General features: G+C 37.5%; 2 protein-coding genes across 5 annotated transcripts in view; both read left to right on the top strand.

Moving 5' to 3' along the window:
* The first annotated feature begins 169 nt into the window (after nt 1-169).
* On the top strand, nt 170-4809 carry LOC107667207 (peroxisomal 2,4-dienoyl-CoA reductase-like). Of its 2 annotated transcripts, none has more exons than XM_016458820.1 (10): nt 170-290; nt 515-622; nt 738-806; nt 1046-1097; nt 1178-1313; nt 1562-1686; nt 1831-1924; nt 3386-3490; nt 3569-3757; nt 4069-4809. In XM_016458820.1, the coding sequence occupies exons 1-10, from the start codon at nt 268-270 to the stop codon at nt 4101-4103; spliced, it is 936 nt and encodes a 311-aa protein (XP_016314306.1). In that variant the 5' UTR covers nt 170-267; the 3' UTR covers nt 4104-4809. The 2 variants fall into 2 exon arrangements, with proteins under 2 accessions (XP_016314306.1, XP_016314307.1); XM_016458821.1 differs by having other exon boundaries at nt 3569-3809.
* A 79-nt stretch (nt 4810-4888) lies between these two features.
* Nucleotides 4889-20549, top strand: part of LOC107667206 (rab11 family-interacting protein 3-like) — a 31651-nt gene continuing 15990 nt past the window's right edge. For all 3 annotated transcript variants that reach the window (XR_001631766.1, XR_001631765.1, XM_016458819.1), the window contains exons 1-4: nt 4889-9247; nt 13193-13286; nt 15517-15590; nt 19047-19216. Coding sequence is in view for 1 of the 3 variants with exons in the window: in XM_016458819.1 (XP_016314305.1) it covers nt 6557-9247; nt 13193-13286; nt 15517-15590; nt 19047-19216 (3029 nt within the window). In the remaining 2 variants the exon portion in view is untranslated. The remainder of the gene's footprint in view (nt 9248-13192; nt 13287-15516; nt 15591-19046; nt 19217-20549) is intronic.

Here is a 20549-nt window from a genome sequence, read left to right as displayed (position 1 = left end):
TTATCACTACTATCACTACGTTCAAATAGAAAAAAGCGGACTACATTTCCCATAATGCCATACGTGGGCAGACGTCACACATATATATAAAAAATAACAGTTTATCACTACGTTCAAATAGAAAAAAGCGGACTACATTTCCCATAATGCCATACGTGGGCACGTTCGTTTGACGTCACACGCATCTCGCCAGGTACAGAAGTCCATCGTGCAAAATGAAAACAACTGTTGCATAAACTTCATTCATTACGCGGAAGCTGGTCCCATATGCAAACGGATTCACATTTTGGGTAACATAACTCTGGACTTTATTTCACGCTTTGTTTGGGTTTTTTCTCGCTGTCGCATTGCAAAAACAACGAAGTAAAGCGAGAGGTTGCTAAATCACATTTCTAATACTTTTAATAGATGTAGATTTTTAGTAGTCCGACTGTCATCTGCTAATGCAATGTAAGAAAAAGATGGGTTTTAACATGCAAATGACCTTTTAATGGTTTTTAATGTGCATTTTTAGAAGGATCATGGCAGAGAAACCTCAGCTGGTCAATAATTCACCAGAGGACGTTGAGACTGATGAGTGCATGAGCACATACACACATGTCTACAGCCCTGATCTTCTCATGTAAGCACAATAAACACTGAAGTTTTCTTTTTTTTCTTGCATTTGAAATCCATGCATTGTTAAATATGCATATATACATACATAGACACAGAGACTTGTTTTTGTGTGTTTGCAGTGATCAGGTGGCCTTTATAACCGGTGGAGGATCAGGTATTGGCTTTCGAATAGCAGAAGTTCTGATGAGGTGAGTTGTCAGTGTTTTTTTTCCACTGTAGTTTCTCGCTGTCAACACTTTGTCCATGACTGAACCTCTCAGTTTGACGTTTTCAGTCACAATTGCCTTTTATAGTGACGCACACAATGATCTTTAACCTTTGGTAACATGTGGTCTTCTCAAGCCTGCATCTTCAAATTAATTTCAATATGTTTATAATCTTGCAAAAATAGTTTGAAGCTTTTTTGTTGTTGTTGTTTTTTGTTCAGGCATGGTTGTGACACGGTCATTGCCAGCAGAAATCTGGAGAAACTCGCTGAGGTACTGTTTCTACAAATCTCCAATAACTCACTCGTGACATTACTTTGATGAAGAGTCATTCATCTTATTGTGTGTGTTAGGCTGCAAAAAAGTTAACCAGCACTACAGGCAGACGGTGTTTGGCGATTGCCATGGACGTGCGTCAACCAGAGACGATTTCTGCTGCGATGGATGAAGCCTTGAAGACATTTGGACGTGTTGACATACTTATTAACAGTAAGGCTTAAGTTGGTCAAAGGCTTAAGGAGGTCTTAACCTGTAATAAAATCATATCTTTTCCAAAACATGCAGTGTATTACCAAAGAGATCTTGATTCTGTAGATATAATGATGTCAAAGATCAACTAACACCCTCTTATCATGTTTCTTTTGATCATTCTCTAATGTGTGATTATACATTATGCAAACACATGTACTTATGCAAATAATTCGACATGTTTGTGGTTTACGATTTTTATTTCACAGATGCTGCAGGTAATTTCTTGTGTCCAGCTACATCATTGTCATTTAACGCTTTCAAGACCGTAATGGAGATTGACACCATGGGAACTTTCAACACCAGTAAAGTCATCTATGACAAATGGTTCAAGGTGAAAATATACATTTCAAGAGTTTTTATTAACTAAATATCTCAGTTCTTGGCTTTTTTTTGTCACATGTAGAGGTCTCTCTGTATTAAGCAGTAGTATATTGTCAGTGTCTCATAGTTTGTGGCTGTTTCTTCTTTATCTCAGGATCATGGCGGCTCCATTGTTAACATTTCTGCCACACTGGGATACAGAGGTCAGGCTCTCCAGGTGCATGCTGGGTCAGCGAAGGCGGCAAATGGTTAGTGTCATTTTGCTTGATGTTCTGACATAATTTTCTGTTTGTCTGCTTTATAAAGTTGTTTTTATAAACGTTAGAATATATAATAAGTATTTAATACGAGTAACAGTGTTAGAATGGCACTTGGAAAAAAAACATACACAAGACAACAATAGTGTGCAGATTAATAAATGTAATTAGTATGAAGACTGATGTTCCTCATTTGCAAATTGGACAGAAACATGGAATAAAACATATTACATTTGTGGTTTAAAGATCAGTATTTCCCCCTTTTATTTATTTATTTTTAATTCATATTGCTGGTCCTTTTGTGAACAATTTATACATGCATATACATTTTGAACACATTTTTGACCCCATAATGTTGGATAAAATTTCTTTTTCAAGTTGACTGTGAGGATAACAGATGTTCTGTAGACTGAAAAGACCAATTTGGCACAATGATGAAAGTTAGTTAACTTAAAAAAAAAAAAAAAAAAGGTTCTAAAATATAAAAATAATACTTTTGTTATTTAATTTATTATTGCAGGTTTGCATCATTCTGTGTTTGCATTTCACTGTTTTAACTTGTTTTTAGAAATACTGAATCTGTTTTTGTGCAAGTGAGATGAGTAAATGCATGTTCACGTTTAGTGTAGAACTACAGTAAGCATCATGTTTACACAGCACACACAACGCCTCTGTACTTCTCTTAACGTGGGGACAGGAGAGCTGTCAGTCATTAAATGGGAGAACAAAGTAATTTTTCGAAAACTTAAAAGTAATGCCATATTTTAATAGTTACTTGAAAAAATCTAATTTGCTTATGTCACTCGCGTTACTTGTAATGCGGTGCCCAACAGTGTTCACTAATAATAATAAAAAACATTATTAAAGGACCATGCAACCACATTGGTGTTCTCTGAAATGCCTTTGAGTGATGTAAATAACATATATGAGTGCTAATCATTCTAATGCTGTCAGTACTTTTTTGAAGTCTCAGGAAACATGAAAAAAAATTCTCAGAGCATTTTTTACATAAAATTTCTTTTTCAAGTTGACTGAACAGATAACAGATGTTCTGTAGACTGAAAAGACCAATTTGGCACAATGATGAAAGTTAGTTAACTTAAAAAAAAAAAAAAAAAAAGGTTCTAAAATATAAAAATAATAATATATATAAATATATTCAATATAACAAAAACTTAAACTTATTTTGTTTCTGATTCAACATTTCTTATGATCATTTACTTTAATTTGAAAAACTAAAATACAAAAAACAAACAAACAAAAAAAAACAACTAAATAGACATCAAATAAAAAAACTAATAAAATGACAAAAACAAACAACAAAACTACAAAAAAAAGTGAGAACAAAATATATATTAAAATTCTAAATAAAATACAAAACTATTAATTATACTAAAATAATTCTGCGATAAAATAAGGACTAATTATCTGCATATGTATATGTGTTTGTAGATGCCATGACAAGGCATTTGGCGGTTGAGTGGGGCCCCGGTGGTGTGAGGGTGAATACAGTGGCTCCAGGCCCCATCTCTGGCACAGAGGGTTACCGTAGACTGGGTAAGACAGTTGTGTGTGTGTAGCCTCATTCTAGTGTCAATATACCTTTTTTTTCTCAATATCACTATGGTTTTTCAGGTGGTTCACATTCCGAGTCAGCGGGGGTTTTCCGCAGCATCCCGCTGCAAAGAGCCGGCAATAAGACGGAGATCGCACATGCAGTTCTTTTCCTGGCCAGTCGCGCGGCTTCATACGTCACCGGCGCTATACTGGTCGCAGACGGAGGGGCGTGGCTTACCTCAGCCAATGACGTGGAACGGCTGCTGGGTATTGTCTCATCTCGCTCTGCAAAACTATGAACAGACCGCACCGAACGCAGGTGTGTGTGCCTGTGCTAGAAGACAGGTGTTTGCTAGTTATATAGGACTGAACTGATTAACATAAATCAATAATTATAATAATTATTCAAATGCTCAAACACACTTATGAGAAATCTATTTATTTATTTTTTTTAAATTCTGTGATCTTGTGAGCAAAACAATCATTTTTTGTACTACTGTATGATTGACCTGTGAATATGTGGGTAATGTTTTGGTATATAAAATCTCATTCTAACTTTGTTTCTCTTATGTTTCTAGGTTTTTGGTCTGCAGAGAAAAGAAAGCATAAATAGCATGAATCTAGAAGATGAAATCAACAGCAATGGACCAGTTGTCGTGCCAACATCTGTATGATAATTGTTGAATATTACAAAAACGTCCATATTATTTTTCACCCCAAAATTAAAGAAAACAAATAAGAAATTATATTCTGTGTTAAGAAAATTAAGCCTAATTTTAGGACTTTTAGAATGAAACATTCCACCCAAATTCTAATTTTCATAATGCTGTTGCTTAGTTGTAAATTCTCATTCTTTTCATTGGATTTCCAGCATAAATTAACATCAGTACAAAGAACAAGTTCCAATTTTAATCATATACATGTTTTCCTACTTTATGATAATGAGTTTCTTTTGTCTCATTACAGGAATGACTGCATTTTTATGCAAATATATTTTCTAATTTTCTTCCTTTAATTTTGAGGTGAAATATGACAAACATGTTTTTGAATTTTATGAGTCACCTGGTAAGATATTTATAGACACACTTAAACTGTGTCTTCTCATTACATGAGTGTTATTGACATTTCAAGCATGTTTAACCACAACATGTATTAGTAATTATAATGTATTTACTTCTGGTAACAAATGACCACTTTAGCACTACATTAATAGCGTTTTTGAATTTTCAGTTAAAGTACATGTATACAATTTTAAACAAAAAATGATTGTGTTCTTATATACGTAACAGTTCTCATAATAAATCTTTTATCATTCTTGTGTTACCTTTTCCGGGGGTATGTTGTTAGCTGTAATATCTTTGATCGTACACATGGGGGCGCAAGAAAATCACAGGAAATAACTGAAAATAACACCGTTTGGTTAACAAATCAGCATTTCTTCCAAGTAAACGTTATCTACTCTAATTCTGGCAAACTGTCTCGATTATGTTAACCACTATTTTCACCTCTAGCAGTTTTCCATTGCAAACGATGGCATAATAGCCGTCAGTTAAATGATTCGCGGGAATGTGACATTCAAAAAAATACCGTTATAAATCTGCGTTCCATCATCACCATCGCAACCAAACGCACAGATAACCGCGCGAGGAATGATTCTTGAACGCCTGTGGTTTAAAGGGGCAGACTGCGGCGCTGCGCATGCGTGTTGCTGACGTCGGTTTGTGTGTGTGTGAGTGAAACAGCAGAGGTTGTGTATTGCTGCTGATGAGAGAGAGAGAGATAGATATAACTAAAACATCATCCGTCGACTAAAAAACAGGACCTCTCATCTTAAACTTTGGATTTCAGGTTAACGGATAAATCGCCGCCGAAGGATTAAAATGAAAGGGATTCGCGCTTTATTGTGGGATTATCGGTGGTCTCGAGCTGATTTGATCCCGCTAACAGGCTAATAACAAGCGCAGGTGGATGACTCGCGAGACTCGACCTGGATGTTGGCCTGTTTTTAAGAGATAAACTGAGGAATAAAACGCCTAGCATCAAACCAAATTAAGGATTTAAATCAACTCTGACGGGAACCAGAAACATATCACGGGTCTTCTTTTATTTCGAACTGGAAAATCAAATGAGCGGGGGTCGTATGGGCCAGCTAACGGGTTTAACTTACCTCAGATGTGGAGGATGCTGATGCTAACCGCGCTAGCACAATCTATCATTTAAGGGATTTTGTTTTTAGTCATAACAAAATGACAGCTGTTTAGAACATAGTCTGTTGTGCTTAACCTATAAAATATGTAAAGCTTTATTCTCTCAGACAGCGAGACAATCTGGGTGTAATGATTGAATACACTGCCTCGTGTTTATATATCTTTATGTCTTTAATAATTACTAGTTAAACCAGGGAAGTGTCAAGCCTGTAATAAATGTACCATTAATGTGAACTTCTAATGAGTTGCTAATGAGGCAGGCACAGTTTTTTAACACTAGGAAGTTGGGGGTTATGAATTAACTCAAATGGAATTTGGATATAAAGTCAAATTGCAGTGATATAGCTTTCTATTTTATGTAATTTCATGTATTCTCATACATATATAGATTCTAAAATTGTATTTTTCATAAAGAATTTCTGAGTTTTTTTTATGAGTAGTAATCTTAAGCAGTGAGGTAATGCTGTTATTATGTGTTGATTAGGATGTGGATCAGCATGTTTTGAGAAGTTTTATGTTAAATGGATTAGATGTGACTTTGAATGCGGAACAGGGAAAGGGCCAACATTTATTTTTTTCATGGAGAGATTTGCATATCGGAAAAAATATCTCAGCCCATATGAGCTGTATTATGGCAGTGAAACATTATCCCTGTGTCCACAAAAGTAAACAGTAGTTGATCATTTACAGGGAGGTGGACGCTTACGCATGGGTCTCGACAAGGATATTTCTTTTGGTGCGTATGCTGGAAGAGGCCACCAACTGCTTTTGAATTCCGAACATTATTACCTTGTGGAATCGTAAAGGATTAGAATTTCTGGAATATTTCCATTGTCAGAGGAGAGAAATCTTCTTTTCAATGGAGCAAGTTCTCTCCAGCCCTCAGGGGTGTTCTGAGTGGGAGGTGAGCGGGAAAGCGGAGTGGGAATCCGAGCAGAATCCCCTCGGATTTCTCCTTATGGATAAAGATAACAGTTCTGTTGGTGAGTCTACTAATGAAATTTTTCAGGAAAATGCCATAAACCTAGATGACCTCTTTTGGTCCTCTCAGTATTCTGGGCAGACGTATTCCTGGGAAAATGGTTTGGAATGTGTCTATCCCGAATGGAAGACTCCGCCTCATCCTTCCCAAGATCTCAAAGGAGAGGGTTCTCCTGGAGGTTCTGAAATTGTTGATGGAGATCTCATCTGTTTTAATTCTAGATCTACTAGTCCTACGCTCTCAAACATACCTGTGCAGAACCAAAACAACTTTTATGACCTTCCTGAACAGGTGCCTGATTTCCTGCAACCTGTGGAGGTTACTGCCACTTCAAACTCTCTAGATGTGTACACAATTCAGTCCGACAAAACAATACTACAAGAAACTCACCTCCTTGAGGACACACTTTTAACAAACTGTGAATTCAGCCATAATTCCTTAGAGGAAAGAACATTTGTGAACAACGGCAGTCAGTGCTTCCTTCCACACGGGATTCATCTCACTCTGGAATCTGAAGGTTTGTTGCCCGTTTCTCCTGTGGAGTTGTCATGTACAGATACGAACTCAAATCCCAAGCCTTCAGTTATTTGTCAGACACCTTTATCTACACCAGAACACATCTACCTCCCATCCTCAACCCTTTACTGTGAGGCCATCCCTCCAATGACCTGTACAGAACCAACTGTCCTGTCATTTCACGAGGGTAGTGCCCCCCTTCCAATGAATGAGATAGAGATGTTGTTACCTGGGCTGCTGGTTGGAGGTCTATACTCTGAACAGGAGAGTAGTAAGCCCTCAGCTAGTAACGAGACCCATGGCGATGATCTTCAGAGCCAAGAGACAACAGACGCTAACATAGAAAAAACACAACTATCTTCTGAAGCAGAGACTGTCTGTAGGACTCCATTAGGTGAGTCTTGCATATCACCTGAACTTTGTGAAGAAGTGTTGTGTGATTTATCCACAGAATGCACATTTGATGTACCATTGGAAACGGTTGGAGAAAAGATAGAGGAGGAGGTTGCATCCAATTCTACAACTGATAATGTTTTTTCTAAAGCAAAAACAGAACTCGCACCAATTGCTTTTGTTGATTTACAAGCAGAAGATCCTTTAACTGAAAGTCTACTTGTCAAATATGAACATAAAGAGTCCACAACAGCCTTGCCAGTCAGCACATCTGAGCATAATGCCTTGATTGGCCTCTCGCCTGAAGATGACATCTTATCTGATGACCACAGCCAGCCCACACATTCAACTGAGGCTGAAGCCTTATCTGAGGTGCCATATGATGGAGATATTCCTGATTCCATGTTTGAGATCTTAACAGACAGCATCTCTTGTGAATCTGTGCCATCTTCAGACTCTGTCATTCCACCTGTGACAGATGCTGTTGAGCTAACAGAACAGGACAAATGTGATGCAAACTCACCCGATCTTAAATCTAATGCACTCACCTTTGAATTTCAGGATAATGTAACAAATGTAGAAACAGACAACGTAGACGGTGACCCTGAGGCTATGGAGACACAGCGAGCCGATGTTACACCCACAATAGGTAACACAGAAGACTCAGACACACTCAAAGTTTTAGAGAGCTCAGATTTGCATCAAAATCAGGAGGTAACCAATTCGCAAAGCAAGTCGGACAGTTTGGAAATTGTTAATTTAAACCTAGATAACAGTAAAGCTGGCAACAATCAAGAACTGAATGCAATGAGTGAAACCTGTCAGGAACAAGTCAGTGCTCAACAAAAAGAGAGCACGCTTGTGGAAAACCTCACACCTTTGGACCAACTGAATGACTCTTTGACTGCAAACTCAAGTGCAATTGTAATAGATACACCTGAAGAAAATGTAACCGCTCACAATTACGGTCACGATACACCGCCGAATGTTGAAGAGAAACTTTACAGTGTGTCTTTACAGGGAGGGGAGAGATCAGATTGCATTTTGTCTACTCAGAATCAAGTCATACCTCATTGTGCAAGTAATCCTGATTCTTTAGAGTCCACTCCCTTCACCTGTGCAGGTGATCAGCTGACCGTGACGGGTGGACTTGTGGGGCCGGATCTTACAGAGACTCCCAGCCAATTGCGTGAAGCTACAGGAGAGGGAGAGGCGGAGTTTCCTGCTCAGCTTACACATCAGGAGGATTTCCATCAGCTGACACCATCACAGATAGACCTGGCACAAGAGCAACAAGTGAGCTCAATAGCCCCCAGCTCTCCTCCCTCCCACAGAAATGTCTTTCCCTGTGGAGCCAGCCTGGATGGGGAGGCCTACCTGACCTTGATGGAGAATAATCCTGATGCTCCCAACATTCCCAAACATGCAGAAATGACTCTGGATCTGTGCAAGGCCTCAGATGCCGTGCCGACCAAATCGCTCCATGACCAGAGGGTCCCCGTGGATTTGATAAACGTGCCTATAGTTTCCGCAACAGCATATAAAAGCGAGGAGCAGTCGGCTCTCCGAGCGGTTTTCCAGGCTTTGGATCAGGACGGGGATGGATTTGTTCATATTGAGGAGTTCATCGAGTTTGCAAAAGCATATGGAGCCGAACAGGTCAGTTTTTGGCATATCCTTGTCTATTTGTGTGAGTTTGTGGTGGCTAAATGTTATAAAAATGCTTTATGATTACAGGACAGTGTGTGTCTTCATTTGGTTCCCAAAGCTCAAAGTGAAACTTGATCATGGTGACACCCAAGAACTGCTCTTTTATTATTCAAACCCTCAAAGACTCAGAATACCATTCTTGTCCTCTCTGTCTTTCATGGCGTCTTTTCATTTTTAGCTATCATTTGTTTTGCATCAGTTTTAACAAACTATGCAAGTAGTATTTAATTACCTAGTAACTTGTAGTAATTTCTGTATCTTAACTTGAACATCAACAGTTTAAAGGAATATTCCAGGTTCAATACAATTCAAGATATTTTTGACTTGTCCAAAAAACAATTGGGGTTGCTGTGAGACGTTTACAATGAAAATGAACGGGGACAATTTTTTTTTTAAAAACTACTTGCATTAGGTCTTCTGTTATAAGTTTTGTTTGATTTTAGCTTCCAAGCCTTTTAAATCATCCTTTTTACAGCTGTTTTAGGGCATTGCATTGTCATGGTGACAAAGTTGTAAAATAACTTTGCATAGAAATGGTTAGTAGGACTTTTTTACACTAAAATCATGTTGAAACTCGTTTTTTGTGGCTATATTATTGAAATAGGCTACTACTGAATTCCATTGAATCCAGATTTTTGCTTATTTTAAAGAAAAAGAGGGACAAGTAGTAATTCATTTTTGTTGTAATCAACATTGTCACATGTTCTGTTAATTTGAGCTTAATTTGTACTAGAACAGGAATATTCCTGGTAGTAAAGTAAAAAAAATAAAACAGTTAATGTAAGAATGGATGTTTGTTTTTGTAATGCATGTGAGTTCATTTAACAAAATATGGTCCTCTGTATTGCTTGATGAGCGTTAATGATGTTGAACTAGTGTTTATAGGTTTTTCTGTTATGTATTTGGCAGGTCAGTACACAAGTGATGCTAGATGTTCAGAAGGAGGATGTATTTATTTCCAATTAGCTTTTGAGACAGTTGAGCACTGGATGTGCCGATTTCAAAATCCCTCTGTGTTTATTTTGCCATTCAGATGAGAATATAGATTTGCGTTCCTGTTAACTCCTGATCCCCCAGACACGTGCCATTGTGTGTTTAAGAGAGGATGGATTTGATGCCGGAAGTCTGGCTCTTTTGTGACTGTTAAAACTGCTGATCCGATCAGCTGAAAGGTTAAACGGACAGATGAACGATAGAGAGGGGTGCATGGACAAATGAACTCTTGTATTTGTCTTTTCATCATTGCTAGTCATCTTTTCTTAAATGCACTTGAAGTGTATACATATGACTTCTTTTTGCATTTGTCTTTGAGTTTCTTAATTTTGCAGTGAGCTTGTGACAGGTTTAAACTTTAACCGCCCTGTTATGAGAAAAGCATCACATATTTGCAACACTAAGCAAGTTTGTGTGTTCTTTATAAGGTAGTTTATGGTTTCGGGGTGAAATTGCAAACCATACACCGTCTCAGCCTCGAGGGTCATTCCGTTGTCTGCGTGACTGTGATTGGACTCAAATTTGCACAGGTTTCTTCTCGTGATACAAGTGTACAGTATTAGAGCTTGCTCAGCTGGTTGGCTCACTGAGATGGTTTATGACTAAAAGGGTGGAGAGAAATAAACTTGATGAAGAATCAGGGAGACAGAAAGTGATATGATGTAAAAAGAAATGCTGAGTTTGTGTGTGGATATTTGTATTAGTCTCCGATATGTTTTCAGGACACACTGGAGAGATATTGTGTCTGTGTGCATTTGTTTTTAATTATGATGTTGTTTCCATGTCTTTTTTTATCTGTATGATACGGTTGCTATGGGATTGTGTGACGTTAAATGCAAATTCTTACCCAGAAGTAGCGTTTTCCAGGAAGGAACTGGTAATTAGCATCAGGTAACAGAGCAAACTGTCCATGTGTGTGGCTCTGAGAAAGCTGCTACTGTGCATTTTAAAATGTAAATGTAAATAAGAATAAAGAATAATTTCTCTGTATGGAGTTAATTAGCTTTTGGAGACCTAAAAACTCAGTGTGTTTAACAAGATCAATGGCCTGAGGTTATTTCTGCTTTAATCGGCAGATGTTATTAATGTGATTCAGTCAGTCACAGGTTTTTTGATGTGTGAAATCAAAGTGACGCCACTCATGTGACTGATTTGTGATTCGCCAGTTTTCACACTTTGACTTGTGATGATTTTATATACAGGGGTGAAACAGCTCCGTGCCTGACCCACATTACATAAAGCAGTCATTTGATTAATTAATAAAATACCAGGAATAATAACCTTTAAATGGTTGCTTATCTGACAGAAATGTTTTGATAAACAACTTGTGTATTATACAGTTAACTTATTTTAGTATTTTATGTACTATTATATTTTTTATTTATATTTTGAATTGACTTTTTTTAATATTTTCAGTTTTCGTTTTAATTTAATTTAAGTTTTGGTACATTTATTTATTTTCAGATATTAGTATTTAGTTGATTTTTATTTCAGTTTAGTTTTTATTTATTTATTGTATTATAATTTATATTTCAACTTCATTTCAATTAAAAAACGTTTTAGTAGTTTTATTTTTGTATTAGTTAGCAATAATAACCCTGTTTCCTACAGTATTTTAAGTGCCAATTCCCTGTAGTTTTTTACTCACCCTCATGTCATTCGGAACCTGTATGAGTTCCTTTCTTTTGTTAAAGGTCCCATGACATGCTGCTTTTTAGATGCTTTTATATAGGCCTAAGTGGTCCCTAGTACTGTATCTGAAGTCTCTTTCCCGAAATTCAGCCTTGGTGCAGAATTTCAGCCACTACGAGCCAGTCCCACAATGAGCTTTCCTTAGGACGTGCCATTTCTGTGTCTGTAGCTTTAAATGCTAATGAGGAGGAGAGAGGCGGGGCAACTGCCATGCTTCGCTCGTTTGCAAGCCATGATGTCTCTCGAGGAAAAAAAATATTGCGCTTGCCTCGCAAGGTAGTAGCTCATTTTCTCATGGGCGGGCCAAATTCTCTGGGAGGGCAAAGCAGAGAAAGGGGAGGTAACCTTTCCCCGTATGACGACATAAAGGGAAGATTCCAGATTGGGCCATCTGAGCTGCCATTTCTAGCCACTGGGGGACCATAGGCAGGCTAGGGGAACTCATATTAATGTTAAAAAACCTCATAAAGTGAAATTTTCATGCCATGGGACCTTTAAGCACAAATAAAGATATTTTGAAGAATGATGGTAATGAAGCAATTGACGGTAGCCATTGACTTACATTGTATTTTTTTCTCTGTGTAAATTAATGCCTTTAAGGACTAAAATATCACACACACAAACAGAGTTTAATGTTTAGGCAACCATTTGATGTTTTGATCTCTCGGTTGGAGGTATTTGGATATCAGTTCTGCTGTTGCCTGGTTACCAACTGTGTGTAATTGTGTCTGTTCACTGGAGTGTAACTTTACTTTGTGTGTGTGTGTTTGTGTGTGTGTGTGTGAGTGAGAGAGAGAGAGAGAGAGAATGTGTGTTTTACCTGCATATATCAGGGATGGACAGACTTTTGTCTGTGTTTTGTCTATTCTTGAGTTACAAATAAGTATATATAATGTTTTGTTCCTAAATACAAGATAACAGATTGGAAAAATACTAAAATTAACCCATGTCATTTTTGACTCCCTTACTGTCAATTTTTGATTATGTAATTTGTGCAGGAGAATTTAACATCTTTACATATGTGTAAATAATATTACATTTCTTTCCTCCTCTTTTCATTTTTTCCTTTTTGTGGAAGAATCCGTTCATGTTTGTTTGTTTTGGTGTCATTAAATGTATGAAAATGTAGTCCATGATGCGTAAGTTTGTGTAAAATTAATAGTTTGTGTTTTTTCATGTTTGTTGAGTGCTGTGTGTTTGTGGTTTCAGGTGAAGGATCTGACACGGTTCTTGGATCCCAGCGGTCTGGGTGTGATCAGTTTTGAGGATTTCCACAGAGGCATCAGCGCAATCAGCAATGAAGGTGCAGCAGCAGCACAGACAAACACACTCATGGCATGCTTTAAATCATGTGGGGAGTTTCCGTTAACATATGTTGCTCTTAATTAGAGATTAATTATATTACAGACTATCCCAAACCTTTTGTCAATTTCAGAAAAGAATAAAAATATATATATTTTTGTTGTTGTTGTTTTTTTTCTTCAATAGGAGTTTTTTCAGGTTTGGCTAGGAAATTCATCATCAGTTTTGTCCTCAAAATAATAGCCAAGTCAGAAACACAAACATTTCACAATGACTGCGTGATAATCTGATTCTGTTTAGTAAGGATTTTCCTGATGGAGAGTTCACATCTCCTGAAATACGGTGTAGAAAAACAAAGTGCAAAATAATGAGTCATAGCGTCTGTGAATTACTCACAGTGAATCACACCGCTGAAATAGGAAATATGAGTTTCTTTTAAAGAAAAGAGTCTCATTTAGAAGAGCTTTTTCTTGCCACACAGGAGCATTAACATGACTGATATAATTAGATTTATAACTACATTAAACATTCAAACTAAAGAAAAAGTGAATTCATAACTTGACAGAACCTGGTCGTAAATGCAGAGATGATGTGGCGAACACACATGATCATCTTCCAATGTCTGCTGCCATACTTAAACCTGGATTAGACACCTGCTAGACACACATGCTTTACATATTTCAATCTGTACTCTTAAGGCTACGTCCACACGAAGCCAGAGCTTTCCCTATCCGATCTTTTTTTTCCCCTCGTCTCAAGAAATATCTGCGTCCACACGAAACCACAAAACCGACACAAAACGATGTAGTATACATGCCAGACCAGTATGTGGCGCTGTAATTCTGCCACAGAGATACACTAAAAATGGAGAAGAAGACTTGGACTATGCGCATAAACCTTGCGCGCGGGGTACAAACGAACATGGAACAATACATTTATTAATCTGTGTTAATGTTAGTTAATAACACTCTGGGACCCGGTTTCAAAAAATATCGGTTTCACTCTCCCAAAACGCCGGATCCGTGTGGACGAAACGCCTATACGATACAAAATGTATGCGTATACATCTAAACGCGTCTTCGTGTGGACGGGGCCTAAACCTTCAGGATAGTTATTCTGGGTTCTGTTATCATGGGCTGTTTAAAAACTTGGAAAACTCTCTTCCTAGGAAAGGAATAGTTTACCCCAAAATTTAAATGTGCTAAAATGTACTTGTCCACAGGCCATCCATGATGTAGATGAGTTTGTTTCTTCATCAGAGCACATTTGGAGAATTGTATCATTATATCACTTATTCGCCAATGGATCCTCTGCAGTGAATGGGTGCCGTCAGAATGAGAGTCCAAACAGCTGATAAAAACATCACAATAATCCACACGACTCCAGTCAGTTAACATCTCGTGAAGCAAAAAGCTGTGTGTTTGTATGTAAGAAACAAATTAAGATATTTTTAACTTCAAACCATTGCTTTTGGCTAAAATATGATTCCATAATCCATAATAATGCTTTCTGCAGTAAAATGTGGTCTCATCTGAATCAGAAGAGAAATATGCGCAGATACATTGGTGACAAGTGTCCAAAAGTCCAAAACGGATCTAAACGACTATATGGGTGTATTTTAATGTGAGAAGACACAGGGGATGGACTTTTTCACTGGAGGAAGCATTATAATGGATTATGGAGTTGTATTTTGGCCAGACTATTTATAGTTAAAACACCTTAATGATGGATTTGTTTCTTACAAACATGCACCTTTCGGCTTCACAAAACATTAATTGATGGATTGGAGTGGTGTGGATTATTGTGATGTTTTTATCATCTGTCTGGACTCTCATTCTGACGGCACCCATTCACTGCAGAAGATCCACTGGTGAGAGAGCGCTGTAATGCTACATTTCTCCAAATCTGTTCTGATGATGAAACAAACTCATCTACATCTTGAATGCCAAATGTTTACATGTGTTTATTTAGGTGAAAATGTGGTCTTTGTTGAGTGCTCAATCAATAGCCCGGTTGCTCAGCGCAATGTATTCCATGGTGACTGTTTACAAATGAAAAACAAAAGAGAATGTGAATGACATAAACTGCTGTGTCTCCAAAACACTCAATTACCATGTCCTAGTGATGTTGATCAACCCAATATATATAGAGATAGATAGATAGATAGATAGATATTAATCTAAACATGATAATATATTCTCTTTTAAATACAAGGCGTTTTTCTTTATCAGGATCTGATCCAGACCTCTACAAGACTCATCTCAGCGCAGTGGAAGCCAATGGACCTCCAGAGGAATATGACGAGGTATTACATGCCAACGTTGTGGTTATTGGGTCCATTTCTCTTCCCATCTTGTCAGGACAAACATAATAAATCAGCATTTCAGGACCCCATTATTGCAGAATCGTGGAATCCAGACCAGCACATTCCACAAATTCCCCAAAAGATTGAAAGACCACAGACGAGCTCAGAACATGAGAAACAGAGCATGTTCTTTTCTCTGCTACAGCACCTCCTGCTGGTTCATGTGTGTTCAGTTCGATCATTATTTACTAACTACATATTCAGTAGTGTGTCAGTAGGATCTATAATAATACTAGTTTACATTTACAAACATTATTTTTTCCATGGATTGTAATAATCCAGTGAGGTTTTTGTGTGCACAAGGAGTCTGACAACAGCCAGTCCTCCACACAGAGATCTGATCTCATCCAGTCCATCTGGAATAACATTAAGAAACAGAAAAAAATTAGACATACTAAATCCAGAAGAACTGTGGCAACGTCTCCAAGATACTTGAAGAAACCTACCTGCAAAGCTGCAGTACTGTGAAAAGTTTTAGGCACTTGTGTAAAAATGCTGTAAAGTGAGGGTGCTTTCAAAAATAATGTTAAAAAGGGATTTTATTTATCAGTTAACTTCTATTAACTAAATCAAATTAACTTTTGGTGTGACCACCCTTTGCATTTACACTTGCACTTAGTTTTGCAGGTAGGTTTCATGAAGCATCTTGGAGATGTTGCCACAGTTCTTCTGGATTTAGTCTGTCTCGGTTTGTTCTGTTTCTTCATGTCATTCCAGACAGACTGATAAGATCAGATCTCTGTGTGGAGCACTGGCTGTTATTAGAGTCCGTGTGCACATAAAAATCTCACTGGATTATTACAATTAATAGCAAAAGGAATGTTTGGAAATGTAAACTGATATCTCCTACTGACACTACAGCAGAAGATTGAAATATACAATCTTTATATATATATATATATATATATATATATATATAAAACGTATATGTACGCCTGCTTCGACCTTGATGTGATGCTAAGCACTCTTCCATTCAACCTTTTCTAGAAAAATTTATGTTGGCAGGTATTTTAGCGTACACACACTTTAATGTATATGTGTATATGTGTGCTTATGGCCCAGTCTATCCAAAGCTTTAATTATAATGAAGAGTTACATAACTCTTTAAAGTTATCTGCATTAATATATTGTGGCACTAAATTCATAAATTGCGATTACAGAAACATAAACTCTTTTCCAAACTGCAAATGTGGTTTATTATTCCTAGCAGTCTTTAGAATATTCATTTTGTAAATACAGAAATGTGAAATGTGCTGCTTGGGGGTCTTGTTTTTGCGATCTGATTTTCCCTTTCCTCAATTCTGTCTTCCCGTCAATTCTAATGAAACACACTCACACACACCTGTGTGTTTTCCTGTGGGTCATGAATCACCTCGTCCAGAGGAACAAACACACTTACACACACACATATGGTTGACAATGTTCTTCTGGATTTAGTCTGTCTCGGTTTGTTCTGTTTCTTCATGTCATTCCAGACAGACTGATGATGATCAGCTCAGATCTCTGTGTGGAGCACTGGCTGTTATTAGAGTCCGTGTGCACATAGAAATCTCACTGGATTATTACAACGTATGGCAAAAGGAATGTTTCTAAATGACACACACACACCTGTCATTCATCAGAACATATGATTGTCGCAGCACATGAATAAGTGTTTATCTGCGCGTTGGGTGTGAAGTGTTAATGATTTGCTACATGAGAACAGATCAAAATGAATAACATCAATAGTCTGTCTTAAAACCTAGTGGGCCGCCTACCTAGACAGCATTTTTGTCAATCATAGAAGCACTAAAAAATAATGTCTTAAGTAGGCAGTGCACTAGACTTCGAGTCACAGACACATAATGCATGCACACATTCTGTTTGGTGTGTTGAGAAGTTCTGTTGGCACGTGAGTGTAATGTTAATTAAAGGGGTGGGGTCAGGAACACAGACTCCGCCCATTCCTGGTCCTCATGCCCTTCAGACTTTGGTCCTCATTTTCCAAGGCAGCAGACTAGGAGTAATTTCTCTACAGGACGGGAAACAGTTGTTGTTAGTTTTGAGGTTAGTTAGTGAACCTGTTTTTCCCGTGTGACGGTACTCAAGTAGGAAGAATGGTTCTGGGAATGGCCTCTCCAGTTTTAAGAGCTCCTCACGGACTCACACAGGTATGTCAGGCTCTGAGATGCAGGTTTCCTGATGGAGTTTGTTGTTTTGGTTAGAACTTACTGACCGACTGAAGGTTTGAGGTTCCGTCTTGAACTTTTGTCAATAATTTGTGATGGTTATCATAGTATGTGAGATGTTAATCCAGTTTGTGTTTTTTAACGACTGTAAAGAAATTGAACAAAGAGTCTTACTTGTAACTTTTTTTAGTTGTTACATTTAAAAAAATGTTTAATATAGTTAAATAAAGGGGATAAAAAGGAAAAAAAATCAGTGGATCAAGGTGTATACATTGTCTTTATTTGTAGCTTTTTTTATTATTGGTTATTTTTTTCAAGAAAATGTATTACATAGCAGGCAAAGAAGAAAATAAACTGTAGAACAAGGGGCAAAAATTCTGTTTTTGTCTAACTTTTTTTTTATAAGAAAATGTTTTGCATAAAAAAAATGAGAGCAAAGGGAAAAATAAATTAGAAAAAGGAGTATAATTTTTGTTTTGTAACTTTATTTAATTAGGTTTTTTTTTTAAGAAAATGTTTTACGTAGTATTAAAAAGGAGAAAAACGGGGAGAAATAAACAGTAGAACAACAGGTATACATTCTGTGTATTATTTTTAACTTTTTTATTTTTTTTACAAAAATATTATACATAGTAAAAGAAATGCTTATGTAAAAATTGCTTATGTAAATAGCCGTATTAGACAAGATGCATCTTCAGTACATTTAAACTTGGCAATAAATAACAACAAAGCAACTGTTTCTCTTGTGAGGGTCTTTTAAAGTTTAAACCCTTGTTTTTGTGCAGTGGATGATTGACAGGTGAGTAGGCTGTTATCTGAAAAGCATCGGAACGGATTAGCATTTATCGCGTATGAATGCATCAGATCACACTGTTCCGTAAACATTCGTCACAAACCTTAATAACCTCCTGCCCATGTGATTGCATGTGAAATGGACAAAAACACTTTGCGAAATCTGCATTGAAATGTATAAACATTTCTCAACGAATTCTTCCAAAACCAAATGATATGAGCTGTTATACACATTCATTTTATAACTCTATGTTCTTACTGCATGTCAATTATTGATTCAGTTGTTTCTAGGAGAAACCTCTGAGATAAAGTTGATACTTGTAAAGTAAGCTAGTACACCTTTATGTCTCCAAAAGCAATAAAAGTTTTCTAATCAGTGTGTGTGTGTGTGTGTGTGTGTGTGTGTGTGTGTGTGTGTGTGTGTGTGTGTTTGCAGCAAGCGGAGGTCTCAGACAGCGCCTATCTCGGGTCGGAGAGCGCCTACAGTGAGTGCGAAACCTTCACGGACGAGGACACGACGGCTCTGGTCCATCCAGAACTCCATGAGGACGTGGAGACCGACAGCGGCATTGAAAACACACTCACTGATGGAGACGATCGCAACAGGTAACACACCAATGCACAGGTGTCAAATAACATGCCCAAAGACACTGGGTTCGTAAATCACCCAAACTCATGCCATAAATGTTGTTATTAAAGCAACAGCACACCCAGAAATTACAATCAGAAATTTACTCACTCTCAGACCATTCAAAATGTTGATGAGTTTATTTCTTCATCTTAACAGATTTGGTGAAATGTATAATTTCATCACTTGCTCACCAATGGATCCTCTGCAGTGAATGGGTGCCGTCAGAATGAGAATCCAAACAGCTGATAAAAACATCACAATAATCCACAAGTAATCCACACCACTCCAGTCCATTAATTAATTCTTGTCATGTGCAGCAAAAATACAAACCATTGCTTTTGGCCAATCCATAATATTGCTTTCTCCATTGAAAAAGTTGTCTTGTCTGAATCATGAGAGAAAAATGCACAGATCAAGCACGTTTACAAGTGAAAACAGTCCAAAGCAATTCAAAACAAATACGTTTGTGGATTGTGATGGACTTTTTTCACTGGAGGAAGCATTATTAAGGGTTATGGACTTTTGGCCAAAGGCAACAGTTAAAGCGACTTAATGATGATTTGTTTCTTAAATATGCAGTTTTTTGCTTCTCAAGATGTTAACTGATGGACTGGAGTGGTGTGGATTACTTGTGGATTATTGTGATGTTTTTATCATCTGTTTGGACTCTCATTCTGACGGCACCCATTCACTGGTGAGCAAGTGATGGAATGCTACATTTCTCCAAATCTGTTCAGAAACAAACTCATCTACATCTTGTATGGCCTGAGGTTTCAGCAAATGTATGATTTTGGGTGTACTATTCCTTTAACTAAAACTATTAAAAATCATTGCACTTATTTAAATAAAGCTGAAACTTAAAGGTGACATCATGAAAATCTGACTTTTCCAGGTTTTAAGTGCTATATTCAGGTCCCCGGTGCATCTACCAACCAAGGAAACGTGAAAAAGATTAACCCAGTAATTTTGTTTTGGTAAGCCTTTTTCTGCAAGCGTCTGAGAAAACGAGCACGTCTGATTTCGCTCCCTTGGTGACGTGGCAAAGGGATCTCATTATAATATTACCGCCCCTTAATCTGTAAGTTTCCAGCCATGGCACCGTTATTGTGTTTTCGCAAGCGACAACGGTGTGCCAGCTCTAATGCCATGGCGAAAGTTTGAGCAGAACATGCTAACTGTTCTGTCTTTGGCTGCACAGACGAGCACAGAACACTATTTACAGTCCCAGCCTCAGAGGAGACAAGAGAGCAGTGGATTTATTGATTAATTTAATGTATATTGCTGCTGCCACACAGATCTAAAATAAAC

The sequence above is a fragment of the Sinocyclocheilus anshuiensis genome, unplaced genomic scaffold (genome assembly GCF_001515605.1).
Source record: "Sinocyclocheilus anshuiensis isolate Anshui unplaced genomic scaffold, SAMN03320099.WGS_v1.1 scaffold415, whole genome shotgun sequence".
Classification (NCBI taxonomy): domain Eukaryota; kingdom Metazoa; phylum Chordata; class Actinopteri; order Cypriniformes; family Cyprinidae; genus Sinocyclocheilus; species Sinocyclocheilus anshuiensis.
The sequence above is the reverse complement of the archived record's forward strand: the minus strand, read 5'-3'. Positions and strand labels throughout refer to the sequence as shown.

Bases quoted from the DNA above. Each gene is read 5' to 3' on its own strand.
- LOC107667207 (XM_016458820.1), top strand. From the start codon at position 268: ATGCAAACGGATTCACATTTTGG. The intron at 291-514 runs GTAACATAACTC...GTGCATTTTTAG, and splicing joins CAAACGGATTCACATTTTGG to AAGGATCATGGCAGAGAAAC. The intron at 623-737 runs GTAAGCACAATA...GTGTGTTTGCAG, and splicing joins TACAGCCCTGATCTTCTCAT to TGATCAGGTGGCCTTTATAA.